This window comes from Erpetoichthys calabaricus, chromosome 3 (assembly GCF_900747795.2).
Source record: "Erpetoichthys calabaricus chromosome 3, fErpCal1.3, whole genome shotgun sequence".
NCBI classification, from domain to species: domain Eukaryota; kingdom Metazoa; phylum Chordata; class Cladistia; order Polypteriformes; family Polypteridae; genus Erpetoichthys; species Erpetoichthys calabaricus.
Genome location: NC_041396.2, coordinates 39,903,957 through 39,930,620, shown reverse-complemented (window position 1 = coordinate 39,930,620; position 26,664 = coordinate 39,903,957). Strand labels below are relative to the sequence as shown.

Genomic DNA, 26,664 nt, shown 5'->3' with positions numbered 1-26,664 from the left:
AGATTTGTAAGTTTCACACTCAGTAAGAAAAATGTTGCTTTCAGACGCACTTGTCTACGTTGAAATTCAGTGTATAGAAAGGGTAACAAATCGAAAAAAAAGATTATTTAAAAAGTAGAGCAATGAAACAATTTATTAACCCAGAATTGGACGTTGTGTGAGATCAAAAGTCCCTCATGGTGATACTATACATCTTGGAATATAGTTGAGTCAGTACCTAATGGCAAATCGAAAAAAGATTATTTGAAAATTAGAGCAATTAAACAATTTATTAATCCAGAATTGATATTGCGTGAGATCATATGTCTCTCATGGTGATACTATACATCTTGGCATATAGTTGAGTCAGTACCTAATGGCACCCATGGAATGAAATCTATTTTAAGATCGTAGATCCTAAATTTGAGCCCATCCATACTGGGCACAAAGCAGAAAACAGCCCTGATCAGAGAACTAACTGTTGCGGAAAATACTTAGTAAATAAAGAAGAGTCTTGAGTCAGCGTTATATATAAACTCCAAACAGAGACATCCTTTATTTCCACCAGCTGATGGAGCCCCCAAGTGCCTTGTTCAAGGCATCATGGAACAGAAAGCTTCCTTTAATCAGTTAGGTTTATTTATATATAATGACTACGAAGCATTTCAAACACACCAATCAGCATACAGATAAATGGTGTAGTCCAGAAGCACACCTTTGCTGTTAAATATTTCCACTTTTAACTTTTAGGAGTCATGGGTGAATACCTGGTTGAAAGTGATCAGACTTCTTATATGCAAACTGTTACCTGTGAGGTAATTAAAAAGTCAAATGTTATATATAATCTCATTTTCTAATTTAAATGTACTGGTACAAAAGTCAGGATGTCCTAGCTAAGCAGGCAGGCAGTTCGGCCCAATGTAAAATCATCTGTCACCGTATAAATCTTTGGCGTGTACATAGGTAGAAACCAAACTATTACTTGAAGATTTCTTTTAAAATGTGCAAACTTTAAACACACCCAATGCCTGGGGGCAGAATTCAAACTTTGTCGTCTGTAGCTGTATGGCACCACTACACCACCGTGCTGCTCTAAAAACTGACAGCATTTTAATAGTAATATTACACGGGAGACAAGGAGGAAAGTGAGAAAATCCTTAAAGGACAGGCCTAAATTTATTTTGTGTTTGCATTTTACGGCAATCGCAAACACACACATTATCATTATAGTATTGTATGGGAAACTAGGAGAAAAGTCTAGAGGGACAGGCCAAAATGTATTTTGCGTTTGTGCTTGGTATGTCTACATGGCTGCTGAGTCTGAGGGTGAGGAGGATGTGGAGATCGGTTTAATACCTATGTCACTGCTGCTGACATCTTCACAATCTCATAGTAGAAAGAGATAAAGACACATGAGTTCCAGTATCCTAAGTGCTGACAAGATACCAGAGGTGCTGACTGGTTGCACTTCATGCTCTTCTGTGTATGTATAAGGGTCTTTGAATAGCATTCAGCCTAAATGTTACTCTGTTTGGGAACACTGTTGATAAACAGCACAGCATCTCAATGGAGGTGCTGTTGTAAGCTAACAAGAAATGACAACGTGTCGAGGTTTTGCAGAGCATTGATGATGCAAGTTTTCTTTTTTTTTCTTTTTTTTTAGTGTGTACAACAGAGATACTTTGAAACAAGTCTCAGCAAAGCTAAGGGCACCAGCCTTGCAAGCTGAGCAGCCTCTTGGCATGCAATGACCATTGTTCATGTGAACTGTTATTATGTAAAGTGTCACTCCTTGGGGAACAGTGCTGCTGTCGTGTTATATACTGCATGCAGAAAAGAAGACTGCAAAGCTATATAAATGTAAATCTAAAATTTGACCCTCTTTCAAATAAACAAACCTCGGTGTCTGCTCCACAGACAATGAGACTGTAATTAGTAAGAAGCAGAAAGTATATGGTAGTACAGCAGCAGCAGACCCCGAAGCAATCCTTCTGAATGCTCGACGCAATGCAGGTGAGGAACACCTGTTCAGGCAAGCATCACTGGACTGTTTTTATTATTATTATTATTATTATGTAACAGTCATCAAGTTAGAATCCGTCATTATCTGTCAACAGGCTGCAAAGCATCCTGATTGACAATGTGCATTTGTGGTCAGTGCGTCCAAGCAAATAGACGGCAGTTGGTATCTCCTGCCTGCCAGATGTCTTGTCTGGATGTACTGATCCTGCCAGCCTTCCTGTCCGCACTACTCCCTGCCTGTCTATAATAAAACCTGGAAAATGCTTTACCTGACTGATCTGAATGACTGTCTCCCCACCCACCTTTGACCTTCAAATCTCAACTTACCTCCCCCTCCCCATCATTCTTCCATTTGTTCCCCCAGAGGCTGATTTGTAAGTTCTGGTGATGCATAGCTCACTGATGCAAAGAATCCCTGCTTCTCCAGGCAGGCCAGAATGGGCTTTCTCTCCCTTCCTGTTCCTCCTAAAGATACGGCAAGGTGGATCAGCCGGGGACTAAATCAGCTGAGTTGTGCAATTCTGGAGAGGAGAGTGAAAGAGAGAGAGAGAGAGTGGCTGATGCCGGCTGCTATCTCACAAGGCGGCTTCCACTATAAGCCAGCTCATGACTCCAAGACCCCCACATTGCTTCCTTTTAATTTCATTTTCTGGTGACGGAGATTTTGTGAATTCAAAAAAAATGTTGAAGTTTCGTGCAGACCGGAGAGTGAGGTAGGTAGGTCCGTCAGCGAGGTGCTGCGCTGCTGATTTGATCACAGCTGCATGATAAGTTTATCACAAAGAGCCACGCTTGCAGGCTGGAGAGCTGTAGGTCAGTGATTACTGCAATGCAGTGTTCCTGTTCAGCAAAAAAAATGTGTGCATGTATCTTTGTATGCATGGAAGGCTCATATGTTTATAACTCATGCCTGCCATGTGAGAAGTTGGCATGTTTACCTTGAGCCAGGCTGTATCCTTTTCATTTGTGAGAGACAGTGTAAATAATCAGGCTGGTCCGTGTCGTAGGAAGGCTCTTAAGTGACATACCATGCAGTCAGAGAGGCCAATCTGTGCCTAGCATATGCGTTTTGCAAGTGCAGAAGTAGACAGACGGATTTTGCTGCCTGCGTGTCCTTCTGCTTGCGGCTTGTAGCGTTTTTATCCTGGCAGAACTGCTGCCACGCACCAGATTGCATATGCTGAAAAAACACACACACGCACACACACACATTGGCTTCCCTTATTGCAGATAAATGCATGTGTAGAAGTCTGGAGCTAAGAACATTTATTTTGTGTGGTGGGCAGGCAGCCTTCAATTCATTTTTATCCTAATGTCTAAATGTGCAGATTATGCATTTGTAATAGCTTAGGCTGCATTTATACAGTATTCTGTTGAGAGGGATTCTCCCTTGTGAACATCCTAGAGGAAATATCCCCCCTTGTTAACTAATCGCATGTCATTTACAATTTTAATGCATTCGTACCCACTTTCATTCTCAAATGGGGCACTCTCCCTTCCTCTCTCTTGGTCACATCTCCTCTGCCATTCGCAATGCAACCAAGACAAAAAGAATACAAGCATATTACACTTCATAGCTGTTTATCTCATTTAGTTGTGAACTTTTTCATAAGTTAATGCCCCTTTTGACTCCAGAAATTGTCAAGTTCACCAAAAGTTCATCTTCCAACTTACCAATTACTGAAATTTATTGCCTCAATTTGCTCTTTGTTGCAAAGTACAGGGAACTAGCATTCAATCTATAGATAGATAGATAGATAGATAGATAGATAGATAGATAGATAGATAGATAGATAGATAGATAGATAGATAGATAGATAGATAGATAGATAGATAGATAGATAGATAGATAGATAGATAGATAGATAGATAGATAGATAGATAGATAGATAGATAGATAGATAGATACTTTATTAATCCCAAGGGGAAATTCACACTGCTAGCAAACTGACCACTGCAAAAAGTGAACACACAGATCCACCAAAGGACTCAAAGTTGGAAGAAAAGTCGAAACGAAGAAGACAAATAGTATCTTTGACTAGTAATCAGAATGCTAACAAGAAATTGGAGACAAGAAGAAATTTCTGAAGTTTTCATCACCAGATACATAAAGAGACACACGCACAAAAAGGTTTTGCTCTGTTTATCCAAATCCATCCATATATCCATCCATCCATTATCCAACCCGCTATAACCTAACTACAGGGTCACGGGGGTCTGCTGGTGCCAATCCCAGCCAACACAGGGCACAAGGCAGGGAACAAATCTTAGGCAGGGCGCCAGCCCACCACAAGTTATCCAAATCACGAATGGTAAATTATGTTTCATGTAGGTGACGTCAGATGTCATGACGCACAAGACCACATGCCCCTCACCGACTAAGGGCAATGTCCTAAGAAAAGAGCCATCCAAATTGCAACACCCATGAATAAAAAAATGGTGTTTTGGTAATGGCAAACTGAATTCAAATTAACAATTAAATTCCAGTAACTGAATAACACAAACACAAAGCTAGAAATGTTCTTAGGCAAATGAAAGTAAGATTTCCACTTAAGGATTCCATAAAAATATTTATATTCAAAAGAATTAATTTTTAAATATAGCAACCATGACAATACACTGCTGCTCTGGTTTGTGTTTTGCACCATATGTTCTGACTACCCATGACTTTGGATCAAAATGACTTGTTTCAGAAAATGCTAGATGGATAACTGACTCCTTATAACTGCAGAAAGGTCCTCACTGTATGTCAGTTTGGCATAAATTCTAGCTATATTATATCACATTTTCAACAGTTTCACCCAAAGTGCAATTTAAAATAGCTTAATTTGAAAAACCTGCAATGGACCAGGTTTTTGTTCTGCTGTACTGACTCATAGTGAGACTGTAAAGGGTTAAATAATAAAGAACAGGAAACAAGGTAAAATCAGAACAACAAGTCAAGCCAATCAGTCGTCAAGCATAAGTCGTTAACAGAAAATTGAGGTACCAAAAACAAGAGCTGAGCCCTAAAGCCCGTAAGTTAATTATCAGTTAAAAGAATTGCACACTAACATGGGGAATACCCTCAATAATTGCGCGAGAACATGGCTGCCATTTCCAACCTTTAAACGTGTTGTATTAATGGTTTCAGATGTTGCAACCTCCTCGACCATGTCCCTGGAAACCGAGAGCCACATTTCAGCAATAATATTAACAAAAACTTCTGATCGTACCATCTGCTTTGCGTCCACTGCTGCCAAAATTGTCTCTGACCCCCTGAACTCTTGAATTGGATTCGGCAGGTTTGAGACTATACAAGAGAGAGTCAATAATGATCTCCACTTTTCTGATAATTTTGTTTGGGTTAGCTGTACAGCTTTCTCCGCACACATATGGAAACATGGTATGTCTGTAGTTACAGTGGTAAAATTTGAATGTGATCAATCAGTTTCTGTTGTTGTTTTCATGAGTAAACATGGTCGCCCTGCTCTCTGTTTGCACCAATGTAGAGCAGCGAGCAGTGATCTACTTCTTATGGGCTGAATATGTACCAGGGGTCAAAATCTTCATCGGTTTATTAGAATCATGGTACTGACTCGCTCAGTGTTGTTGTTGGTAGTGGATATGGATGGGAGTCTCCCTTCGTTTTTGAACCAAACCCTTTTCCAACCATTTTTGAACTTCTTAGTTCATTTGTAGACACTACATCATGGCAAAGTGATGTTTCCATATTGTGCGGAAAGCCTTCTATGGGTTTTAGGATTTGGTACACCTTCAGCCTATAAAAAGTGGATCACTGCTCGCTGCTCTTCTTTGATGCCAAAAGAGATTGGAGTGGCCATGTTTACTCCTAGAAAACAGCAAAAGAAGTTGACTGATGAAGGACAAAAGTTTAGTACTGTGGTCACAGACACACCATGTTTCCACATGTACACAGGGAAAGCCAATCCAAACAAAATTGTCACAAAAGTATGGATAATTTTGGACTTACTCATGTATGTTTCCTCAGTATGACATGAAAAACATTGGAGTTTGTATACAATGCAGGCTTAATGTTCGTTCATCTATTTTTAAATGTCCCCTTTTACCAACAGTAGATTTATTTGGGAAGATGGGGGAAATTCGGAATCCATACAGAAGCTAATAAAACACACAACCCGCACACATCTTGCCTGATCTTTCTTGAAACTGACCCCAAGTCCCTGGATCTGTCAGGCTGTAGTTCTAGTAAGCTCCCAGAGGGCAGCAAATCATGGTAGAATCATGTTAACGCATTCCCATTCTATTGCCCATAGGAATATCTACATGTTAATTAATTATTTTTCATCATGGCATAGGAGAGTGGCAATGTATTGCATGTTGGTCAGACATGCAAATAAGAATTTCATTGTGCATGTGACACAACTGTAGTAGTAGGCAGCTTTCAATGACCCTGCAGGACTGGTTGCAGTAGAATCTGCTGTGGCTGTTAAATCCAATATGAGAGTGGTAGTCCTTGATATACCATATTTAGAAGAATGCTCTAACATCTCGGGCATGGGACTTCATGTGGGCTCTCTTATCTTTATACCTTTATCTCATCTTTATGCTTTCTGCATCACTTTGGTCTCATACCTCAAGAGACCCTTTATCATCTCCTGTTTCCAGGCACACCTATCTGAGGCAAGCAACTGCTAAGTACTTAGTCTTGAGGTCACACTTACAGACACCCATGTAGGTCGTCTGGAGTCTTCTTTGGGTATCATGCCATCGGCCATGTGTGAAACGTGACCCAGTCAGCACATAAAGTATATATTAGTATTTGAGAAAGGAAAAGATGAAGATGGTGCCTGCTCCCTTGAGTACTACGTAGTTACAGTATTTCTCTGAATGTGACATTCTACTACTACTGCTGCTATTACTAATACTACTGCTATTGTAAAATTCATATTTATCTGAACATTTTGAAAAGTGCTTAGTTCAGTCTGGTATTGCAGGAACCCAGAACAGTCTGATAGACACCAGTCAACAGGGGTGCTCAGATACTCACCCAAGAGGGCAGAAGTTGACCTGGCATTCGGTGTCTCTAAACTGTGTTTGAAACCCTCAAAAACAATATCTTGTCCTAAACTCAGTGCTTATTGCTTTGACGGCTTGAAGCTTTCCAGAATAAAAGAGACAACTTGGGCTTCTTTCATTCTTCATACCTGTCTAATGTTTCTCCATTATAAGGGCAAAGCAGTTTTGTGTCTGATACTCCCCATTGTGAATAAAAAATCTGATTCTAATTTAGCAAATCTGAGTTATTTAAAAGCTGGTTCCTTGAAATTTATGTTAGCTGGGCAAGAAAAGAATGTGGGGTGCTAATGGTTTTAGGAAAAAACTGGCAGTTGGCCACATCTGAAAACAGTTTGTTCACTTTTGCTTCTAATATATTAATCAGAATGAACAAATACGATATGGCAGTGAGAGGGAGCTCAAACCTATAGTTCAGAGTCTACACTATGAGGAACAACTGCTCCCCAATCCAGATACAAAAGGGGTCCATATTGGGCAAGAGGGGACAGGGGTCAGGAGATTAAAAAACATTTCTTAAAATTTATTATTTTTATTATTTATTATTCTTTTTCTGCAAATGATTGATGGGAAATACTTGTAATGAGACACATCATTGGAAGTGCTACACAAAACCTCATGTCTGCAAGCGACTGACAGTTCATCACTTTCAATGAAACAATCAACCCTGTAGTTCTTGCCATTTTATGTACAAAAGATTTAAAGGGGGGCATTTAATTGATGACCGCCACGATCACTGCGCAAATGATTAAAAGTGGAGTCCCCAATAATGAAGAATATGTTAGCTGCTTCACAAAACCACCAGCTATCAAATGACCACAACAGGCACCCTCTTCATGAACTATGTTCTACTGCAGTCGCAAGGATTGTTTGTGTGGGCATCCAACCATGCACGCTTGCCCCTGCCCTCCCTCAAATACAGATGATGTTTGTGCATGTGTCCAAGGTGTAGCATGGCAGCGGTTACTCTCAGCTGTTTCTGATGCCATGTTTAGAGTTGACAAACTTTTTTTTTTTTTAAACGTCAGTAGGCTACTAATGGTGAGTGGAAAGATTTACCATATATACTCACGGATAAGTTCTCCCGCAGATAAGTCGGGACTTGATTTTATCGTATAATTTCTGGTATTCTATAATGTCAGTCGTATAAGTCGAATGTGGAAAACTCACACTATTGGTCCAAGAGATTATGATATGCTAACGCCCACCATGGAGCACACTGCCTTTTTTCCTATGTGGGTGCAGCAATGCGCTGTATCAGCGTGTGCTCCTAACCTCTCTCTCTCTATTGTGCCTACGTGACCACACGGTAATACCCGAACTATTCTGAAGCAACATTTGCATTGATTTGTGTTTTTTGTATCTCACATCCTCATACACCTTTATCGTAAGAGCATCCCTTATCTACGATGGAGTGTTCAAAGAGAAGAATATATGAAGCTGGTTTTAAAGTAAACATTATTGAAGTAGCGAAAGAAATTGGTAACTGCGCTGCTGCAACAAAATTCGATGTGTCATCGAAAAACTGATGGAAGATTGGAGGAGGCAAGAAGATGTAAACAAAAAAATTAAGTGTCACATTTTTCAGCGGGCATATGATTATACATGAGTATATACGGTACATGAAACTGAATTTGCAGTGAAATTCAGTGTTTTCTCTCACAAACATTTTGCAAAGTAAATTGCATTTTGTTTCCAGTTAAATTTGTTCCATTAACACAAGGAGAAAGGCATTTAGTTCCCATTTGGAAGCACTGACATGAATTAATTCTATAGGTGTCAAGCCTGTCATTTAGTATGTAATTAAAGATCTTTAGTAAAAAATAAATTCACCAGACTCATTTCCTGCCACACATGCACATTTTGTTGAGCCATAGACGTGTTCTGGTAGTACAATGTCCACTTTGTCATTTATGGTGACAGTCTTAGCAATTTCAATCTTAAAGATGCATCAGAGACAGAAATGAAACTTGAAACTCCACGGAGCTTGCAGAGTGCATATCCGGTTGCTGTGAGAGCTGTTTTCCCATGTAGTGAGATTTTCCTTTAGAGAAAATACAATAATGTGCTATAAAAAGACAAAAAGAAGAAGGTTTGGTTGTGTCCACCCTGTATGTTATCTCAATCATAAAAATAAAGCAAGTAGTCATCAAAGACCAAGTCATACATGTGACTGAGTTGGTGAGTGCTCTGGCTTTATAAGTGCCTGGCAGGAAGAGGCGGGATTTAGCCGGAAGTGAGCTCTGCAGGAGGGTGTGGTCTGACAGAGGAAGTGGGTGGAACTTTAGTTGGTTTTCCCTTCTGGAGGTCTGTGAAAGAGGGAGAAAAGGCATTAGTGCAGTTCATCAACCCCTAACTCTGCATCTTACCCTCAGTTAAGCCCTTAGACGGCCTCCCATGTGCGAGTGTGACAGTGCACAATGGGGTGTTTTATTGTGCCTCCATGTGACAAATAATACAGCATAGTACATAAAAAATACAAGGAAATGCAACTCTGTGGTGATGAGAAAGAACGGCGGCATAAATAGAATTGATTTAGCAGGTATGTGACAAATTACGAGGCTTACTTTGTCCAAAACAATACAGAAAATTAAGAAGACTTAGAACATTTTTTTTTGTTTCTCACCACAGAAGATCTTTAAAACCTCCCAAAAATCATTTTAGTGAGTTTCACATTTACCAATTGCAAAATCATCTATTTACAGTATGTTTTGTGAAACTCTATGAGAATCGAAACCTGTCTGTTTCAATCATCACTAGTAAGTACGTTACAATGTGCGTCTCAAGCAACTGGCACCTGAGCTACAGCGACGTGTTCAAACAGTCTGAGTCCAAGAATGTGTTTTTGTTTTCTTTTGGATTTTTAAATCTGGTATTGTCACACTTCTGGTAAGGTTCATTTGGCACTTTCTGCACCGCGTTTGTGTATACATAAGCAGTAAATGTAAGATAAGAGGTATGGATTGGGGGTAAAGTGATGGAAAATGAAGCAGAGGTTTGTTATAGAATTAACATCTATCCATGCATCCATATGCTTAACCTGCTTTATCCTGAGAAGTGTTGTGGGGAAGCTGGAGCCTATCCCAGCAAGCATAGGGCATCTAATGCATCTATTACTCATTTACTCTTATGTAACAAGACCCTAACAAACACTCCTTTGGGTCTTTGTAGCACTTACAAAGCATCGGTAAAGTGTCATCTCTGCAATGTGACGTCCTAACAAAAAGTCACTTTGGAGTGGCCAGAGGTGGCTTAACTGAGACACATTTCTCATGATATTACATAGTAAGTATAAAACCTGTGAATTCTTCATATTAACAAGTCAATGTCAATATGCCACAGAGATGAATAACCAATCTACTGGTGTTTTATAGATGTTATGAACACCAAAAGAAGCTTTTATTATGGTCTTGTTACATAAGAGGAAACGAGTAATAGATGTATTTTTGCAGAACCTAAACTAAAATGTTAGCAGATTATATCTGTATATATAAAATTCTTTTCGCGTTTGAAACGGAAATTATGTATGACCACAGAGGAACAGGAAAAACATTCTTAATAAACCTGATTCTTGCTGAGAGAGCAAATGGTGACATAGCTCTGGCTGTAGCATCATCGGGAATCACTTCTACATTATTAGATGGAGGCCGTACAGCACATTCGGCATTGCAATTACCATTAAACCTCGCTCACAACGAAAATCCAATTTGCAACATACGCAATGGCTCTGGAAAGGCAAAAGTCTTGCAACATTCAAAGATAATAGTTTGGGATGAGTGCACCATGGCACATAAAAGAGCTTATGAAGCCTTGAACCGAACAATGTGAGATCTCAGAGATCGTAGCAAAATAATGGGAGGTACTGCCGTTTTACTCGCAGGAGATTTTCGTTAAACATCACCAGTTATTCCAAGAGGGACACCAGCGGATGAACTCAACGCGTGTTTAAAATCCATGCTTCTCCCACGGTCAGTTATATGTCACGTGTTCTCGGGTAGGTACACCAAAAAATGTATACATTTTTACACGTAATGGGCAAACAAAAAATGTAGTATACCTGAAAGCACTGCAGTAGTACTCAATGTACTGTATCTTTACTTCTTAAATGTTAATGTTTTACTGTTTAATAATTTATATGCTTCTTATATGTTGTTCAGGGCGGCACGGTGGCGCAGTGGGTAGCGCTGCTGCCTCGCAGTTGGGAGATCTGGGGACCTGGGTTCGCTTCCCGGGTCCTCCCTGCGTGGAGTTTGCAGTTTCCTCCGGGTGCTCTGGTTTCCTCCCACAGTCCAAAGACATGCAGGTTAGGTGGATTGGTGATTCTAAATTGGCCCTAGTGTGTGCTTGGTGTGTGGGTGTGTTTGTGTGTGTCCTGCGGTGGGTTGGCACCCTGCCCAGGATTGGTTCCCTACCTTGTGCCCTGTGTTGGCTGGGATTGGCTCCAGCAGACCCCCATGACCCTGTGTTCGGATTTAGCGGGTTGGAAAATGGATGGATGGATGGATGTTGTTCAAATTCTTTTATCAAAATATTTTACTGTTTAATAATTTATATTTATATGCAATGTGCTTCTTATATATTACTTCATATTCTCATATGATAATGATGTTAATAATGTTGTTTATATAGATTTCTATGTTATTGTAAATGCTCTGTATTTGTTGAAAAATAAAATTGGCAATTAACAAACTTATTTTATAAATACTACATTTTATTTTTTTCCCTTGCCCCAAGTGAGCGAAGCCACTGGGTAATCAGCTAGTATATATATATAAAAGTCAGTACTAATTTTCAGTGAAATGAATCTGCAGTGAAATTCAGTGTTTTGCTTCACATTAAGAATTTGCAAAATTATTGTCAGTTGAAAACACAGGTGTATAATCACTTGTTAATTAGGCAATAAAAAATATTAGTCTGTGGCAGGAGTACATAACTATCTGAAGTAGATGTGAAACTGCACAGGGAGGCAACACAAGTCAATTCTTTCTGCTTTCCTTTAATGCATAAAATATGTTCACACCTTTATTATTAAATTTAAATAGCGGCAGCGTCAGAGTCCCTTTTGTAAAATGCCCCGTAACTTTAATACCCTCTTCCTCCCATAAACATCTGCTTCATCCCATCACTAGGAATAAGAATTGCTCGTACCACCCAAACCATGGGGTGTTTCCCCAGAGGGAGCTGAATATCATCTTCCAACATTCAGGCCTCAATGTGAAGTTTCGAAACACTAGCAACTTGCCATGGAGGGCTGCTGTTGCGCAAAGATCGATATGTCACCACAACATCAGTATAATAGATTCTCACTTTAGTGCTGTACCATATGTGCCTTTAATGACTATCCAAATAATTGTATTACATTTTTAAATTGACCATACTCCACTTACAGTAAGATATACTGAAGAGAATTAGGCATCAGTTCCTACATAATAGCCACTATCACTCCAGAGTACATCCATTATGGCAATTAGGACTCAAGTGTCTTCATATGCTTATAACAAGCAAATTAGATATCAGAAGCTCTTTTTCTTTTTCTCTTTGCTTCCTATGTTTTTTCTGCTCTTAAGGAACAAGAAGCTGAGTAATTTTGTTGCATTATTGGTATGTCTTCTAACCTCTCGTATTCCAGTCTCATGATTACTATAATCAAGCAGGATTTTTGTGTATAATTGGCATGCATGTGATGTATAATAGGTTGTCACAGGCAGACTAAATCCATGTTCACACTTCTATTTGATGCATCACCCAGCAAAGTGTTTGAAGTTTGTGTACTGCCTTTTGAAGGACACGGTGGAATACTACCTGGCACTAAACAGTGCAGCTCTCTGACACAAACCACATAGCACTACAATACAATGACTTAGTACATGCAGGCACATCACGTAAAGAAACAAGGTATGACTTGCTGTGCTCCAGTTAATACCGTATACAAGAGACAATGGCAGTTGCATGTTCTTGCCTCTGGCAGCTCACAAATATAAAAAGGAAATAATGATTGAGTGTTAAGTTATTAAACAATCATGATTTATGTTGCTTGGGTGTTCACCCATCCAAAATCTCTTCTCTTCTGTTGTCAATTAGAAAATGACCAGGCACAAAGCAGCATGAATGGATATTCTAAATAGGATCCGCACTTGAATGTTTCTACTTAAATGACTTCATTTTGTGCAGGGAATCTGCCTGGGTTTGTCTCCTCATCAAGTATTGTAATGAACGGGATGTGTGTAGCACTTGTGGCAGGAGCCAGTCAGGGGCCATGCATTTTGGTGAGTTACTGAATGGCACCAGGCAGGACATGTTGTGTTTGCTTGTGGGCTTTTGGGTACAGACGTGTCCATACTGTATATACTCTGTGCTACTCTAAAACACCACAACCTTGATGGTGTTAACTAGAGAATTAGCTGCATCCATTCCTGTTTATCATTTGCAGGAGACATTGGAATTGCATAATAAACTCTTTGGAACTCTTTGGACTCTGGAATCTGTCATCGCATGAGTATTCCTTCCATGTTGATATGCATGAAGTACGTGACAGTATAAACCAATCCCTAGAACCATTCAGGTTTGTTTTCAGGTCAATTTTGATTCCTTAAGATTAACTCGCGGCTCAATGCAGTCATAATGCCAGCAAACTGGGCAGTGAAGATAGATAGATAGATAGATAGATAGATAGATAGATAGATAGATAGATAGATAGATAGATAGATAGATAGATAGATAGATAGATAGATAGATAGATAGATAGATAGATAGATACTTTATTAATCCCAAGGGGAAATTCACATACTCCAGCAGCAGCATACTGATACAAAAAACAATATTAAATTAGACTAATAAAAATGCAGGTAAAAAACAGAATTTACACACAAACTGGGAAATGAACGTAGTCAAAGACAGAATCAAGTCGAAAACAGGGAAACTCTAAATCTGTTGGCAAAGCCAAAATGCTAAACAAGAGTCATAGTCAAGGGAATGTTAATACTTTCAAAACCAATCTGACAAAGAATAACATACATGAAAACAATTCACTACATGTTGTACTGTATGTATAATTTGAATGCGACAAATAAAATCTGATTTGAAAGTTCTTAGGTTTTATCCAAATCTTGGATAACGAGAGATCTATCATTTCAGGCTTTGCCCCCTGCCCAGCTCGCTGCACGCTAGCTTCTTTGTGGTTCTGCCGCTCGTGTTTGGGGATGTGAATGTACAATTTAAACAGATTGTTATTTTCATGGGAATTGTTACATATGCATAATAGAACTAACTATTTTACATTACAGGGAGTAATTATATTAAAAAATAGTAAAGCATAATAATATTTGAAAGTAAATTATGTTTCATGTTGCATTATAGTTATTCGTTGCGTAATACAATTTTATTCTATTTGGCTTTGAAATTAATACACAAATACTTTTTAAAATTATACTTTTACTGTAAAACTTCAGTAAAAACTATTTTTAAATTAAATTTTCATCAATATCGCATTGAATTTTGATTCTGTGTTTGGACTTTCATTGTGACTCAGCAATGTATACTTTAACTGCTCGTGATTGAATTTCATTTCCATCTTGACCTGTGCCATTCATAAAGTAAGATCAATATGCCATAGGAAGCATAGTGGTGTAGTGGTTAGCTCTGCTGCCACACACCTCCAGAAGCTCACGAACTGTTAACGCAGACCTGGCATGTCTTTCCTGTGCTTACATAAATGTTTCTCCAGGTTCTTCAGTTTTTCTCTCACATTCTGAAGATTCATGGTGGGTTGATCAGCTCCTATAAAGCTGTCCAGTTTAAGTGCTTGCATTTAGCTGTGAGGGTCTGCCATTCCAAACAGGACTGGATCTTGCTTTGAGTAAATGAAGTTAGGATGGGCTCTAGTCTTCATCAACTTATTAGGAATAACTGGGCATGATGATGAATGGCATCCTGTTGAAATCAAATTGATGAGAGTAGCCTACAGCACATACGTACCTATTACATTTTTTAAATTCTGCTTTACTCCCAAATCCTGTTTGATTCTGATGCTATACTGTACATCATGAATGTCCATTCCTATTCCCTGCTTTTTGTCATTTGTCAGCTTAACTGCTTTCAAAATTCATCAAATGAGTAAAAATCCCACCTAATATAAAAACTGCATGTTTTTTAACAAGTTTACAGTAGTTGGAGCAGCTGCACTGTTGAAGTGTGACTCATGTTGTATCAGAAATGCCAGCTCCTGCTATCACGCTAGATATTTGCATCAGATGTTTACATTCCCAAAATGCAACACATCTGCTGTACTCCTAAGCTTTATAAATAGAAAGATAATATAATCTGCCTCAAAACCAGGAATGCAGTGCTAATTTTAGCTAGCTACCTTTAAAAGGCATTAAAAAATAAGATTAACTAATGTAAAAACTAGAATGAAATTAGTTTCACATTGAACATTTCAGATGGCAGTGTAGTGGCTGGAGGTCTAGATTCAGTTTCTCACATCAGTCATGGTTTCTGCTGAGTTTATTTGCATTTTGCCCAAGTCCATGGTGATTTCCAAAGGGAACTCCACTTGAGCAGATGTGGTTGGTTGGCAATTCTAAAATGACTTGGTGTGTGTGAGAGTGGCTGGGTGTACGAGTGTACCCAGCTGGACTTGTGTTTGATGCTCTCAGGACAGGCAGTTGCACCTCCTTTAATGCGTATAAATGTGAATTTCCAAGGTAGGCTTTGTTAAGATTAGTGATGAGTGAATGCTGATGAATTTGATTCACCTCACATTCTACAAAATTGCACAAATGTTCAGGGACTTTCCTGAACTAAGCAAAAAGCATTTTAGTAAGTGAGGAAGGAGAAATTGAACCGGTTTTTAGTGAATACACTTGACTTGAGCATTCCTAGTTTTCATCCTCTTTCTCTGTACGTTTAGCATTCGTTTGCTCAGAGGTTGATGCTCTTGCTGCTTCCTGAGCAGCTCTTCTTTTCTCCACTCTAGCGGCCCGCTTCTTCTCTTCTTTCGTCGGCATCTTTTCATGTTAGAACTGATTAAGTCAGTGTTTGTGTTGCAATTACTTAGTATGTTTTCTTTAATTTCTCACTTAAGCTGGCATTTAAGTTTTCAATCTGCCTCAAGAATGATTTAAAATATGAACAGGTAGGAGAAGTGACGGCGAAGGAGGTAGGGATGAGAACGGCGCCCGTACACATGCGTCGCAAGCCACCCTGCTGGCCACTGCCAAGAATTGATTCTACAATAAAATAAAATAAAAATAAAAAGAGAAATAACATTGGAGATCAATCATCAACCCGAAAGTGGATAGTAGACGTCACTGAGTATATATGTACCAAATTTCAGGTCAATAGTTCAAATGGTTTGCGAGCTACAGGTAATTCAAAATCCTCGACAGACAAACGGACAGCCCCGGTAGCATATTATATAAGACAATGGGGCTTTTAAGTGCATGGAAATGTCTGCTCACTATGCTGGACTGATTATTGTGGCCACAAAGTGACTTTAGCAGACAAGAAACAGTGTTAGCCACTTTACCATTTTGTTTCCCTGAAATAAAATTAAAAAACTTTTACTGTACATTAGAAGAGTGACATTTCTTGCAGACAGTGGAAGACAGAGAGCATGAATCCACTAAGCCTTGCCCCCTACAGGTTTAATAGCAGGTACTCACCTCTCTCAAACCAAAAATTACAGTTTCTTATTTTTTATCCTTGAATCTGTTGTTCATTTACTGCCACTGCTAACAAATAAGCACGACACTAATGCACACAGACTCTACCTCCTTACTGTTTACATCAACTGCACAGCACTCTGGGTAATATTATTAAAGATACGGATTCACATATGACATACAGGTGACATACAAGACAAATACAGCAATGCATTTCCAGTTAGTTGCATTCTGGGTGTGCGTTTTGTGCTAAAATGTATCCCTAGGTTGTCTGCTAAATCTTAGCTCACTACTTTATCAGCGTCACATACTTGGGTTAGTGTCCCATCCATCTTTGGCTGCTGCAGTTTGGTGATGTCAGGCTGGCCTCACAAAGCATGACAGGGTACTAAAACAAAAAAGTTAACCTAAGCTTACCCCATGCCGAATTTTCAGGAAAACATTCAGTGAATCAACACTAGTCAATGTGTAGCTCACTGTGGTTTCATTTTATTCCAAGCACGCTTTTTCACTTATTTTTATATTGCCCACATCTGAAGAAATTTTTCTGGTTGAAAAGAATACATCTTCAACTTGCATATAAATAGACTTAATATGGGTTGCAAAGCTTTGTTTACTATATTACGCTAGGTGAGAAAATGGTGGTACTTCTCTGAGTCTGTCATTTTGACTTGTGTTGCTAATACTTCCCATGTTTGAGAGCGACTCTCAGTGTTCCTCCTATGCCTTTCCTTGATATCCTCATGTGTGTTATTGTTTCTTGCCCAGCGCTTCCTTTATGGATTACGTTACTGTAAAGCTTCCATCTCAGACACTGTCATTTTGAAGTGCGTTGTTCACCTTCTGTTCACTTGACAACCACCAGTGGTAGACAGCCCCCATCACTCACTGTGAATTTTTAAGCACATTTGAAGCCCACTCCCAGTGTTCCTCCCATGCTTTTCATCTATATTCTCCTAATGTTTCTTGCCCGTCCTTTCTCAATCGTTTTGACTGAGCCACCAAAGCCAAACTTGACAACTCGGACCAAAGCCAAACTGACCAATCAGATTTCTTGAAAGAACCAGACACACTAACAGACCATAGAGGTTTATTATATAGTAGAATATAAAGTCACGATGAATTGGGTGCAAAGGCAGAAGCTAAGCTTGAACCATTTGGCAGTCCATTGCTGGTAACATTTATATACACACACTCCTAAATGTACTCATGGACATGTTTTGGGATGTGTAGGAACACTGGAGTACCTGGGCAAGAAACATGTAACTTCCATGCAATAAACCCTAGATTGGGAATTGAAAGCAGGCCTTTGGAGATGTAATGTAGGTGCACTGGCCATTGCATGTGGCATACCACTGGTTATTATTAATCTGTGACTCCTGATGACCAGGCTGTTTCATGACTTTATAAGACATTAAATGAAATTAAATATTAAATGCATTATTAGTGCATAAAATGAAAATGTATCCCACTTTGGGGATCAAATCTATTTTATGTCAAATAGTAAATAAAGAATCCTGTGGGCTTCGGTTACATTAGAGATGATCATTGCTACCACTTGGCTCTCTGAAAAACACGGCTCAGCGCTGAGTCAATGCCAATCATATCTGATGTTGAGTACAATACATAACTTAACAGGAGAAGCTGACCTGTGGGAAAGCATGACCTCACAAAGATAAGGCTATCTGCATGAGCTCTGTAAGCGATTCTGGGTCTGAGAGAGTGACGAGAAGCTGGAAAGAATTCCTTTGACTTTTGTGGTCACAATTGCTTATGTCAGGTATTTGTTACTTCAGAATAGTCAAGCAGAGCAAATATCAAATGTTCACTTCAGATAGTGGTGATAAAAGATGCAAATGAATTTCTCTGTAATATTTTGTACATTTTTAATCTGTGTGACCTTAAGAGTAAAACCTGTCCATGCTCTTTTAAACATGTTTAATTTATATATACCAATTTTTTTAATTGCAGTCACTATGACCGACGGCAGCCTGTGACCTCTTTCATCTCTGACGAAGCCTTGAAATTACAGCTGCAACAACAGTGAGTCATAGATTTCTTATACTTTAAATTTATAGCACAAGAGGGGCCTTCAGAGTCAGGGCCCACCCTGAGCACCTCCTGATTGTTCTTTCCAGGTGGCTTCTCTCATGTTAGATTAGCACATCCCTTACATGGTAAAGGTTTTGGCCAAGTATCAGAAATACAAAGCACACTGTATTTTCTAAGAAAAGCATAATGTTGACATAAAACCCCATGTATCATGTGTATAATATACAGTATACTGTATATGCTTTATACATGCACAGGGTGGATATCAGAAGTTTCCATATTCCTATTGCAATTTCATTTTCAGTTGATGTAAAAACTGAAATCAATTGATCGTGCAAGCCCTGTTGCTTAACAATTCCAAGATCTTGTTACTATATACTAAATATTTATGTGAAACAGAAATTTTCGTACTTAGGAAGATACAAATAAAAAGCAAATAGTGCCTTGGCTGCACAGGTGTGCGTATCATTAAACTACTGTTTTGTGAAAGCACATTTTCATTTGATTTCAGTAGAAAGTCTGCTTAGATGGGTCTTTGTCAAATTATTATTAATGAATTTTGCATTTCCCTCTTCCAATCTTCACCTTGGTCAAACTATGTACAATCTTCTTTAGGTGAGCCATTGTGTTTTATGTAGGATTAAATTACCAAATCTAAGTGAACCATTTATGGAAATGTACCATTTGTCTGCTTAAAATTGTGGTTTTGTTGAAGGATAAAATCCACTTTCTGGTAGAGGTCTGCAGGGTTTTACATCATAATATTTCCACATTTGCAGATATTACTCTGTCAATCATCATGACCAGAGTTTCTGCTCCTGCTAAAAAGGGGCAGCTCTATACTATGAGGCTGCCATGACCAAGCTAGACATTAAGGTACCATGTTCATTTAGGATGGGCTGCACTGGCCTTGAGCCCAATATACAGTATCTTTTGGAATTAGGATCACAAAATTCTAGCCCAGTCTGATTAGACCATAAGATGTTTGGGGTTTGGGGATGCATCTTCTTGCAATCTTCTTTGTTGTTGCATACTCCGCAGTTCAGTGTTGTAGAAAATTCTAACAACTACTTTGAAGTTGCCTTTGCCCTCTTGGCACTCAATGATAAGCCTTCTGTTTGCTTGGCCATTTTAGAAAGATGTTCTGATCTTTACCATGTCAAATTTCCTTCACTTATTTCTAATTGCTTTCCCAAAGTTCCATATTATATGTAATACCTTTGGAATTATTTTTAATCCTACTCCTAATCAGAATCTTATAACAAGCGAAGCATACAGTAGATCTTTTCTTAGAGAATTATGGTCCATGGTCATCTTCTGCTGTGCTACCAAGACACTTTTAGGGAAACCTTTCAGGAACAGCTCAGTTTATTTAAGACCAAAGTGAATTGCTTCAGTTGATATCAGATAAAGTAAAAATTACCTTAATATTTAATTTGGAGTATGACTGGTTACACAAACACGGCTACAACCGCCATAACAAAGAATGCATCAGCAGCATGTCAGAAAACTTTGTTTGTGATTTGAAAACTGATTTTTTTAAAGAAGCTGATTTACTGTCTTCCTCACAGTTCCAGCCCGGACATGAGCTGCAAGCCCAGTGCAAAGCGTCCTGTGAACACTGCCAGTGAAGCTGTGGTCGGGAATGGCATGGTATCAGAGCTGTCAACAGAGAAGCAGGTTAATGGATGGGCAAATCCCAAATTTTACATCAGCCACTCCTCTCCCTCAAGTTTTTCTTCTCTTATTTTTCACTGCTTTTGTTTCTGTCTGCGTTTCATTGCCAAAGGCATATTATACAAACATAGATTAGAACCTTACGCATGATCTAATACAGTAAATCCTACATGGTGATGGTCTGCACTACAGGGTCACAAGCAGCAGGAGCCTATTGATATACAGTATAACAACTCTGGGTGCAACACCAGGGCACACTTGTGCATGTCCACACTTATGGTCTCTGGGCTATTTTACAGCTGCCATGTAATCCTTTCTAATCCTTTCAAATTTTAAAATGGAGTTCTGAGAGAAAATCAACAAATTTGCAAACTCCACATAGCCCCTCAGGGTGGGACAGCAATGGTTACCATTGCCAAATGTGCTGCCTATTAGAATTTGACTCAATTCAGTTTATACATTTCAGTAGACAAAATCAGATTATCTCATCTCATTTTCTCAAACCGTTTCTGTTGGTGAGGGTCACAATGGAAGCAGGTCTGCCCTAACTCCCTTGTCCCCAGCTACAGCTTCCAGCTCTTCCTGGAGACTTCCCAGGCATTTCCTAGCCACCAAAGAAATATAATCTCTCTACTGTGTTCTGGGTCTGGTGCAGGGTCTCTGCCTAGTGGGATGTGCCTGGAGCAGCTCTAGAGGGAGTTGCCTTGGGGCATCCATAAAACATACCTAAACCTCCTCATCTGGCTTCTCTTGATCCAATCCAGAGGAGCATTGACTCTAATCTGAGGCTATCCTAAACTGCTGACCTTCTCAGCCTATCACAGATTGTCAAACCAGTCACTCTGTGAAGAAACCTCATTTCCACCATTTATACTCAGGGTCTCATTGTTTCAGTTGTTACTCACAGCTCAGGACCATAAGTGAGGGCAGGGAGGTGAATTGAGCAGTAAGCAGAGTTTTGTCATCACCACAGATCAGTATACAGCACAGGAAAAACAGCTGCCGCCACTCCAATCCACTTGTCAGTCTCACGTTCCCTTTCTCCATCACACAAAAACAAGATCCCAAGATACCTGAACTGCTCCACTAAGAGTAGATGTTCATCACCTTACCACGAGAGAGCAGTTCACTGTTTTCTGAGAGAGAACTATAACTTTGGATTTGGTGTTGCTGATCCTCATTCCAGACACTTTCCATTTGGCAGTGAATCGCTGAAGTGAGTGCCGAAGGTCATATTCAGAAAAGAGGGCAACATCATCCACATAAAGTAACTATTCTACCCCTGTCCTCCCCAACTGGAAGCCCTCACATTCCTGGCCGTGCTTTTATATCCTTTCTAATAAAACCACAAACAGGAGTGGTGACAAGACTCGGCCTTGACGAAGCCAAACTCCCACCGTAAAAGAATTCAACTTAACAGCAAGTATTCAGACACAACTCTTCCTGCATTCATATAGAAGAAAGGGCCTGTTGCTCCTCTTCCTGCAGCACCATCCACAACACATGCTAAGGAACACGGTCATATGCAAAACCCATGTCGACTACGTTATCATACTTCCGTACACCATCTAGAAATGGTGCTGGTGAGAAGAGCTGGTCTACTTCTACACAACCACGATGGAATTCTCATTTTTCCTTCTGTATCTTTTGTTCAATCATTGGATGGAGTCTTCCCTCCAGCACCGTTGCTTTATGCCTTGCCTGGAAGGCTGAGAAGTGTGATCACTTTGCAGTGCACACCCAGACCATTAAAATTGAACAGATGTCATATGTTACCCAAGTAATCAGATGATAATGATAGCAGACTTTATTGATATGTAACTATTTGATTATTTATCTAAGTAAATATTGTTATTTCTTTTTACAAAGATTGTCTATAAAAGAGCTTTATAAAAGTATACAACTCTTATTAATGCCAGTGTAACATAATGAAAAGAAATGACCTCCAATAGGAATGTAGAGTAGTTATACCTGATTGTTAGCTGTTCAGTTCTGTACACTGTTCTAGCGCTATCCACTGACCCTGACACCCGCCTGCCCCACCATCTCATGTGAATATCTATGCTTTTGTAATCCACAGCCGTCACGCTCCTCCAGGAAAGCTGCCACATTTGGGAAGCGTTCCAATTCAATGAGGAGGAACCCCAAAGCTGAGGTCAACAAACAGGGCTGGCTTTATAAGCAGGTATAGCAATCTCCCAGTACTCCTCATTGAAAGATGAGATCTGAACAACAGTTGTCACTCCCTGCAATGCTGTAATTCCATTTCCTGTGACGGATCCACTTTTCATTCTGCTGTGTCCCCTTTTGTAGGCTAGTAGTGGAGTTAAGCAGTGGAGCAAGCGCTGGTTTGTCTTAACGGATCGCTGTCTCTTTTACTACAAAGGTAAGCAATATTTCCATCTTAACTAATACATCTGTGTTAGAAAAAGAAAGGCTAGAAAAGAAAAAAAAGTTCTAAATTTAGGTGCCAGCTCATCAGTTTGCTTATCTTATCCTAATTCGCTCTTGGCCTTGAGTGTTCAGTTCAGCTATGTTCTTTTTATACATTTACAGTTTTCTTTTATTTCCGCCCACATATACAGATATGAGTGGTACTGTAAGTTAATTGCTGAAAATAATGTGAGCTGCTGGTATGAGTGTGTTTTGACAAAACTGAGTTTTTTTGTGTACCCAGAAAGACACTTTACAGACAGAAAAAGGGTGAGAAAGGTCATTTATTAAAAAAAAAAAAAAGAATACAGGAGGGGTAAAAATGGAATTACACAAGATACACGAAAAGGGAATAAATAACATGTTTAGGCATGGCTTCACAATACCAGACATACGACTCCTTCTTACCACCTTGTCAGTTCTGATAAACAACTTTATTAGTTTTATTTCTGGGATAATTATTCAGTTAAAGGTTACGTGATTTGGAAGTCATTATAGTGTGGTTATCATTGTAGGTGCCACCATTTGTGTGGTTGCCGGGGAGCGTGGTTTATGGGTTCTGTGACGGTTTATATAGCAGGTGACTTGAGACAAGTACCGTCCAATCGTAACTATTCTGCTTTTGTATGGGATTTGCCTCTGTATTTTGTCTTGTGCTGTTTCTTTCAGTTATTTTTTTTTTCTCTTTTCACTAGTTTCTACATTAACTTGTTAAGAAAACAACAATTATTCTGTTTTTAAAATGACTTACTCGACTACATTTATACTCAAAGTGCTTTACTCAGACATAGGGGAACTTCTTAGTTCACCACCAGTGTGTAGCATCTACCTGGATGATATGACGGCAGCCATTCTTGTGCCAGCGCGCTCATCACACACTAGCTATGTAGGTATTGAATCGATGAGATACATAATTAGACAGTAAGAGACAGGGGCTGATTAGGGAACCTGAATGGATGAGGCCATGATGGCCAGTTTAGCCAGGACATGAAGGTGCACCCAACTGTTTTCAAAAACTGCCCAGGGATCTTTTTTGACCACAGGAAGTCAGGACCTCGGTTTTACATCTAATCCAAAGAAGGCACCATTTTTCAGAACAGTTTAGTTTAATTATGTCTGCCTTAGTTTCTGCTAATGTAATTAAGTGCTTAATGATTTATAATGGTGGTGGGATGAGACCCTTAATTAATCTACAATTCCCAGGTGCTGTTATTAGGCATCTACAAAAACCGGGGAAGATATATACTCGTAGGTCAGGTGTCTGATGGGCCTCTGATGGAGGCTCTTTCCTCTGTTGTTCTGCCCTGCCTGTAACAAACTCTTTATGATGATCTATTAGCTTCTGACCTTTGGGTTGTTTATCTAATTTGGACTTTAAAATTAAATTTGGACTCTTTTTGGGATTGTTTTTAAAGATTGTTTGTTTTATGACTTTTGGTGTTTTTCCTCTCTCCTTGATTATTTTAAGTTAATTAAGTGAAATTAAATTTATTATTTGTGATCTCTAGTCTTTTCAGCCAGGAATTTGGTGGTTCCATCACTTTATGACAAAATCTTAAGGTCTAACTCATTTTCTATGTGTTACCAGTTCTTTGATGCTTATGATTCCACGACTGTGTCTTTCTAATGTCGATTTCTCATTTTGCATTTTGGTTTTGATAAGAGATAGGACTGATTCAATGGTTTTGACCTTAGCTCTGTTATTTTCTCACTTTCATCTTCACCATCTTATCTGCCATTCTTTCTTGCTTTTGGTATGACACATTTTTTCTCAATAGATTAGCCTTCCCTTCCTCATTGCCAGGCAAGCTATTTGATGCTGTTCCTTTCCCGACTCCAAATTCATTTGACCGAGGGAGTGAAAGACCTTATGAATACTTCCAGTGCCACTCCAGCATCCCAAAAAGCACTTCTCACGCCCTGTCCACACAACTACATTTTTGTTAAAAAATTCAAATGTTATGGATTCCGATTGGTTTGTGCTCTTTATGTGGCCCTTCCCTGTTTGGTTTCTGTTTATTACAACATTTCATTTTCTGATTTGTCACCCTTCATAGAAGAAGAAGAACAGATTCCAAATTAGTGGGCATAGAAGAGTTATTTTCCATGTTGCTTGTTGTGGTGCTTACACATCTAAATTCCATTTTGTACAGTTTGAATGCTGCTTACATGTGCAAAAGGCAAATAATTTACTGGTCATCACAGTTTTTTGGCAAATCCCCAGGCTGCCAGTGTTAACATCCATTCAAGGGTTTTCTTGCCATTGTGCACATGCCAAGTTCAGTTGAGCATCTATGTCATGCAAGATTTTGGCCTATTTAATGTAGACAGAGATACTTTTGTAAACGATGTGAAAATTCTAGTGTAGATGTACATTTTTTTAATGAAAAAATAACACTGAGAATGAAGTCTCAGTGATCGTTGTTCCCACAGAGATTCCTCCAAGCACTACAATTCCCAAGAGTCTCTGCAGTAACCTAAACCAATGTAACAGGGCAAGTCTGCCTGGAGATGTACTGGTCTTTTGGAGTGCAACCCCACCTAGGAACTATTAACCTTACATCTGAGCCAGACAAGTGCATTTCAGCCGGGATGTATCAAGCCTTTCAGATTACTCTGAGGTCCTGTTTTCCTAAAAATTGAGTATCCTGAAATGGATGGACACCACATTCAGAGCTGGTTCTTGCTTAGCACCCATTGCTAATTCTGATTCTCTACAATGCTAAAACTGTAATATGTAGATTCAGAAAAGGAGAAAATTAGTAATATACTATTGCATTGATGGAAGTGACTGTGTGAATTGTTTGAATGTGGTATTCACCAATATACTTTTATTTTCTTATATAATCTGCTACCGTGGCTGTCCATTTGTCTGTCCAGGATTTTAAATCACTTGTAGCTCGCAAACCATTTGAACTCTTAACCTGAAATTTGGTACTCATATACTACGTCACCGCTACTGTCTGCTTTCAGGGTGATGATTTTTATTACTCTTTTTTTATTTTTATTTTATTTTATTGTAGAATCAACTCTCAGCAGCCGGACGGCCATGTGATGCATGCGTACAGGCACCCTTCTCATCCCTACCACCTTCTCCGTCAGTTCCTCTACCTCTTCATATCTTAAATCATTCTTGAGGCAGATTGAACACCTAAGAGCCAGCTTAAGTGAAAAATTAAGAAAAACGTACTAAGTAATTGCAACACAAAACTGACTTAATTAGTTTTAACGTGAAAAGATGCCAAAGAAAGAAGAGGCCACTAGAGTGGATAAAACGAGCTGCTCAGGAAGCAGCAAGCACATCAACCTCTGAGCAAATGAATGCTAAACGTACAAAGAAAGAGTATGAAAACTTTAAGTCAAGTGTATTCACTGCACGTTATCGTGCAGTCTGCCGTTACTGGTAGAAAATAATGACGGAACCCTCAAACAAATCAAAGCACCATAACAAAGGGACCAGTAATGTGTGCAAATTTAGTGAAGTGAGCAAATTCTTGTTCATTTTGTTTGGTAGCCAAGGAATAAACAGCTTAAAAGCAATTGCTCAAGAAATCCTTCTCTCTTGCCTTCTTAATAATTTCAGTTATTATGGTGTTTATGTAGAATTTTAGTTTTAGCTAAGACATAATTACTAAGAAGATGACTCACAAGAGAATAGTTAAGATCTTAGTGAAGTTATAAGAATGTGAATTGCAAAATTCAGCTATGTGGCATATTTCACAGTACTGTACTGTCTGCCTCTAAGTGTCTCAATTGCTGTACTGTTTGCATACCAGGAATACATTCCTCAGTGACAGACAAA

At 39.1% G+C, this 26,664-nt stretch overlaps 1 protein-coding gene across 1 annotated transcript in view; it reads left to right on the top strand.

The window, feature by feature from the left end:
• The first annotated feature begins 2,667 nt into the window (after positions 1 to 2,667).
• Positions 2,668 to 26,664, top strand: part of plekha6 (pleckstrin homology domain containing, family A member 6) — a 128,050-nt gene continuing 104,053 nt past the window's right edge. The window contains 5 exon segments of the mRNA XM_051925151.1: positions 2,668 to 2,714; positions 18,672 to 18,743; positions 20,324 to 20,432; positions 22,510 to 22,614; positions 22,743 to 22,815. Of these exon segments, the coding sequence (XP_051781111.1) occupies positions 2,683 to 2,714; positions 18,672 to 18,743; positions 20,324 to 20,432; positions 22,510 to 22,614; positions 22,743 to 22,815 (391 nt within the window). The 5' untranslated portion in view covers positions 2,668 to 2,682.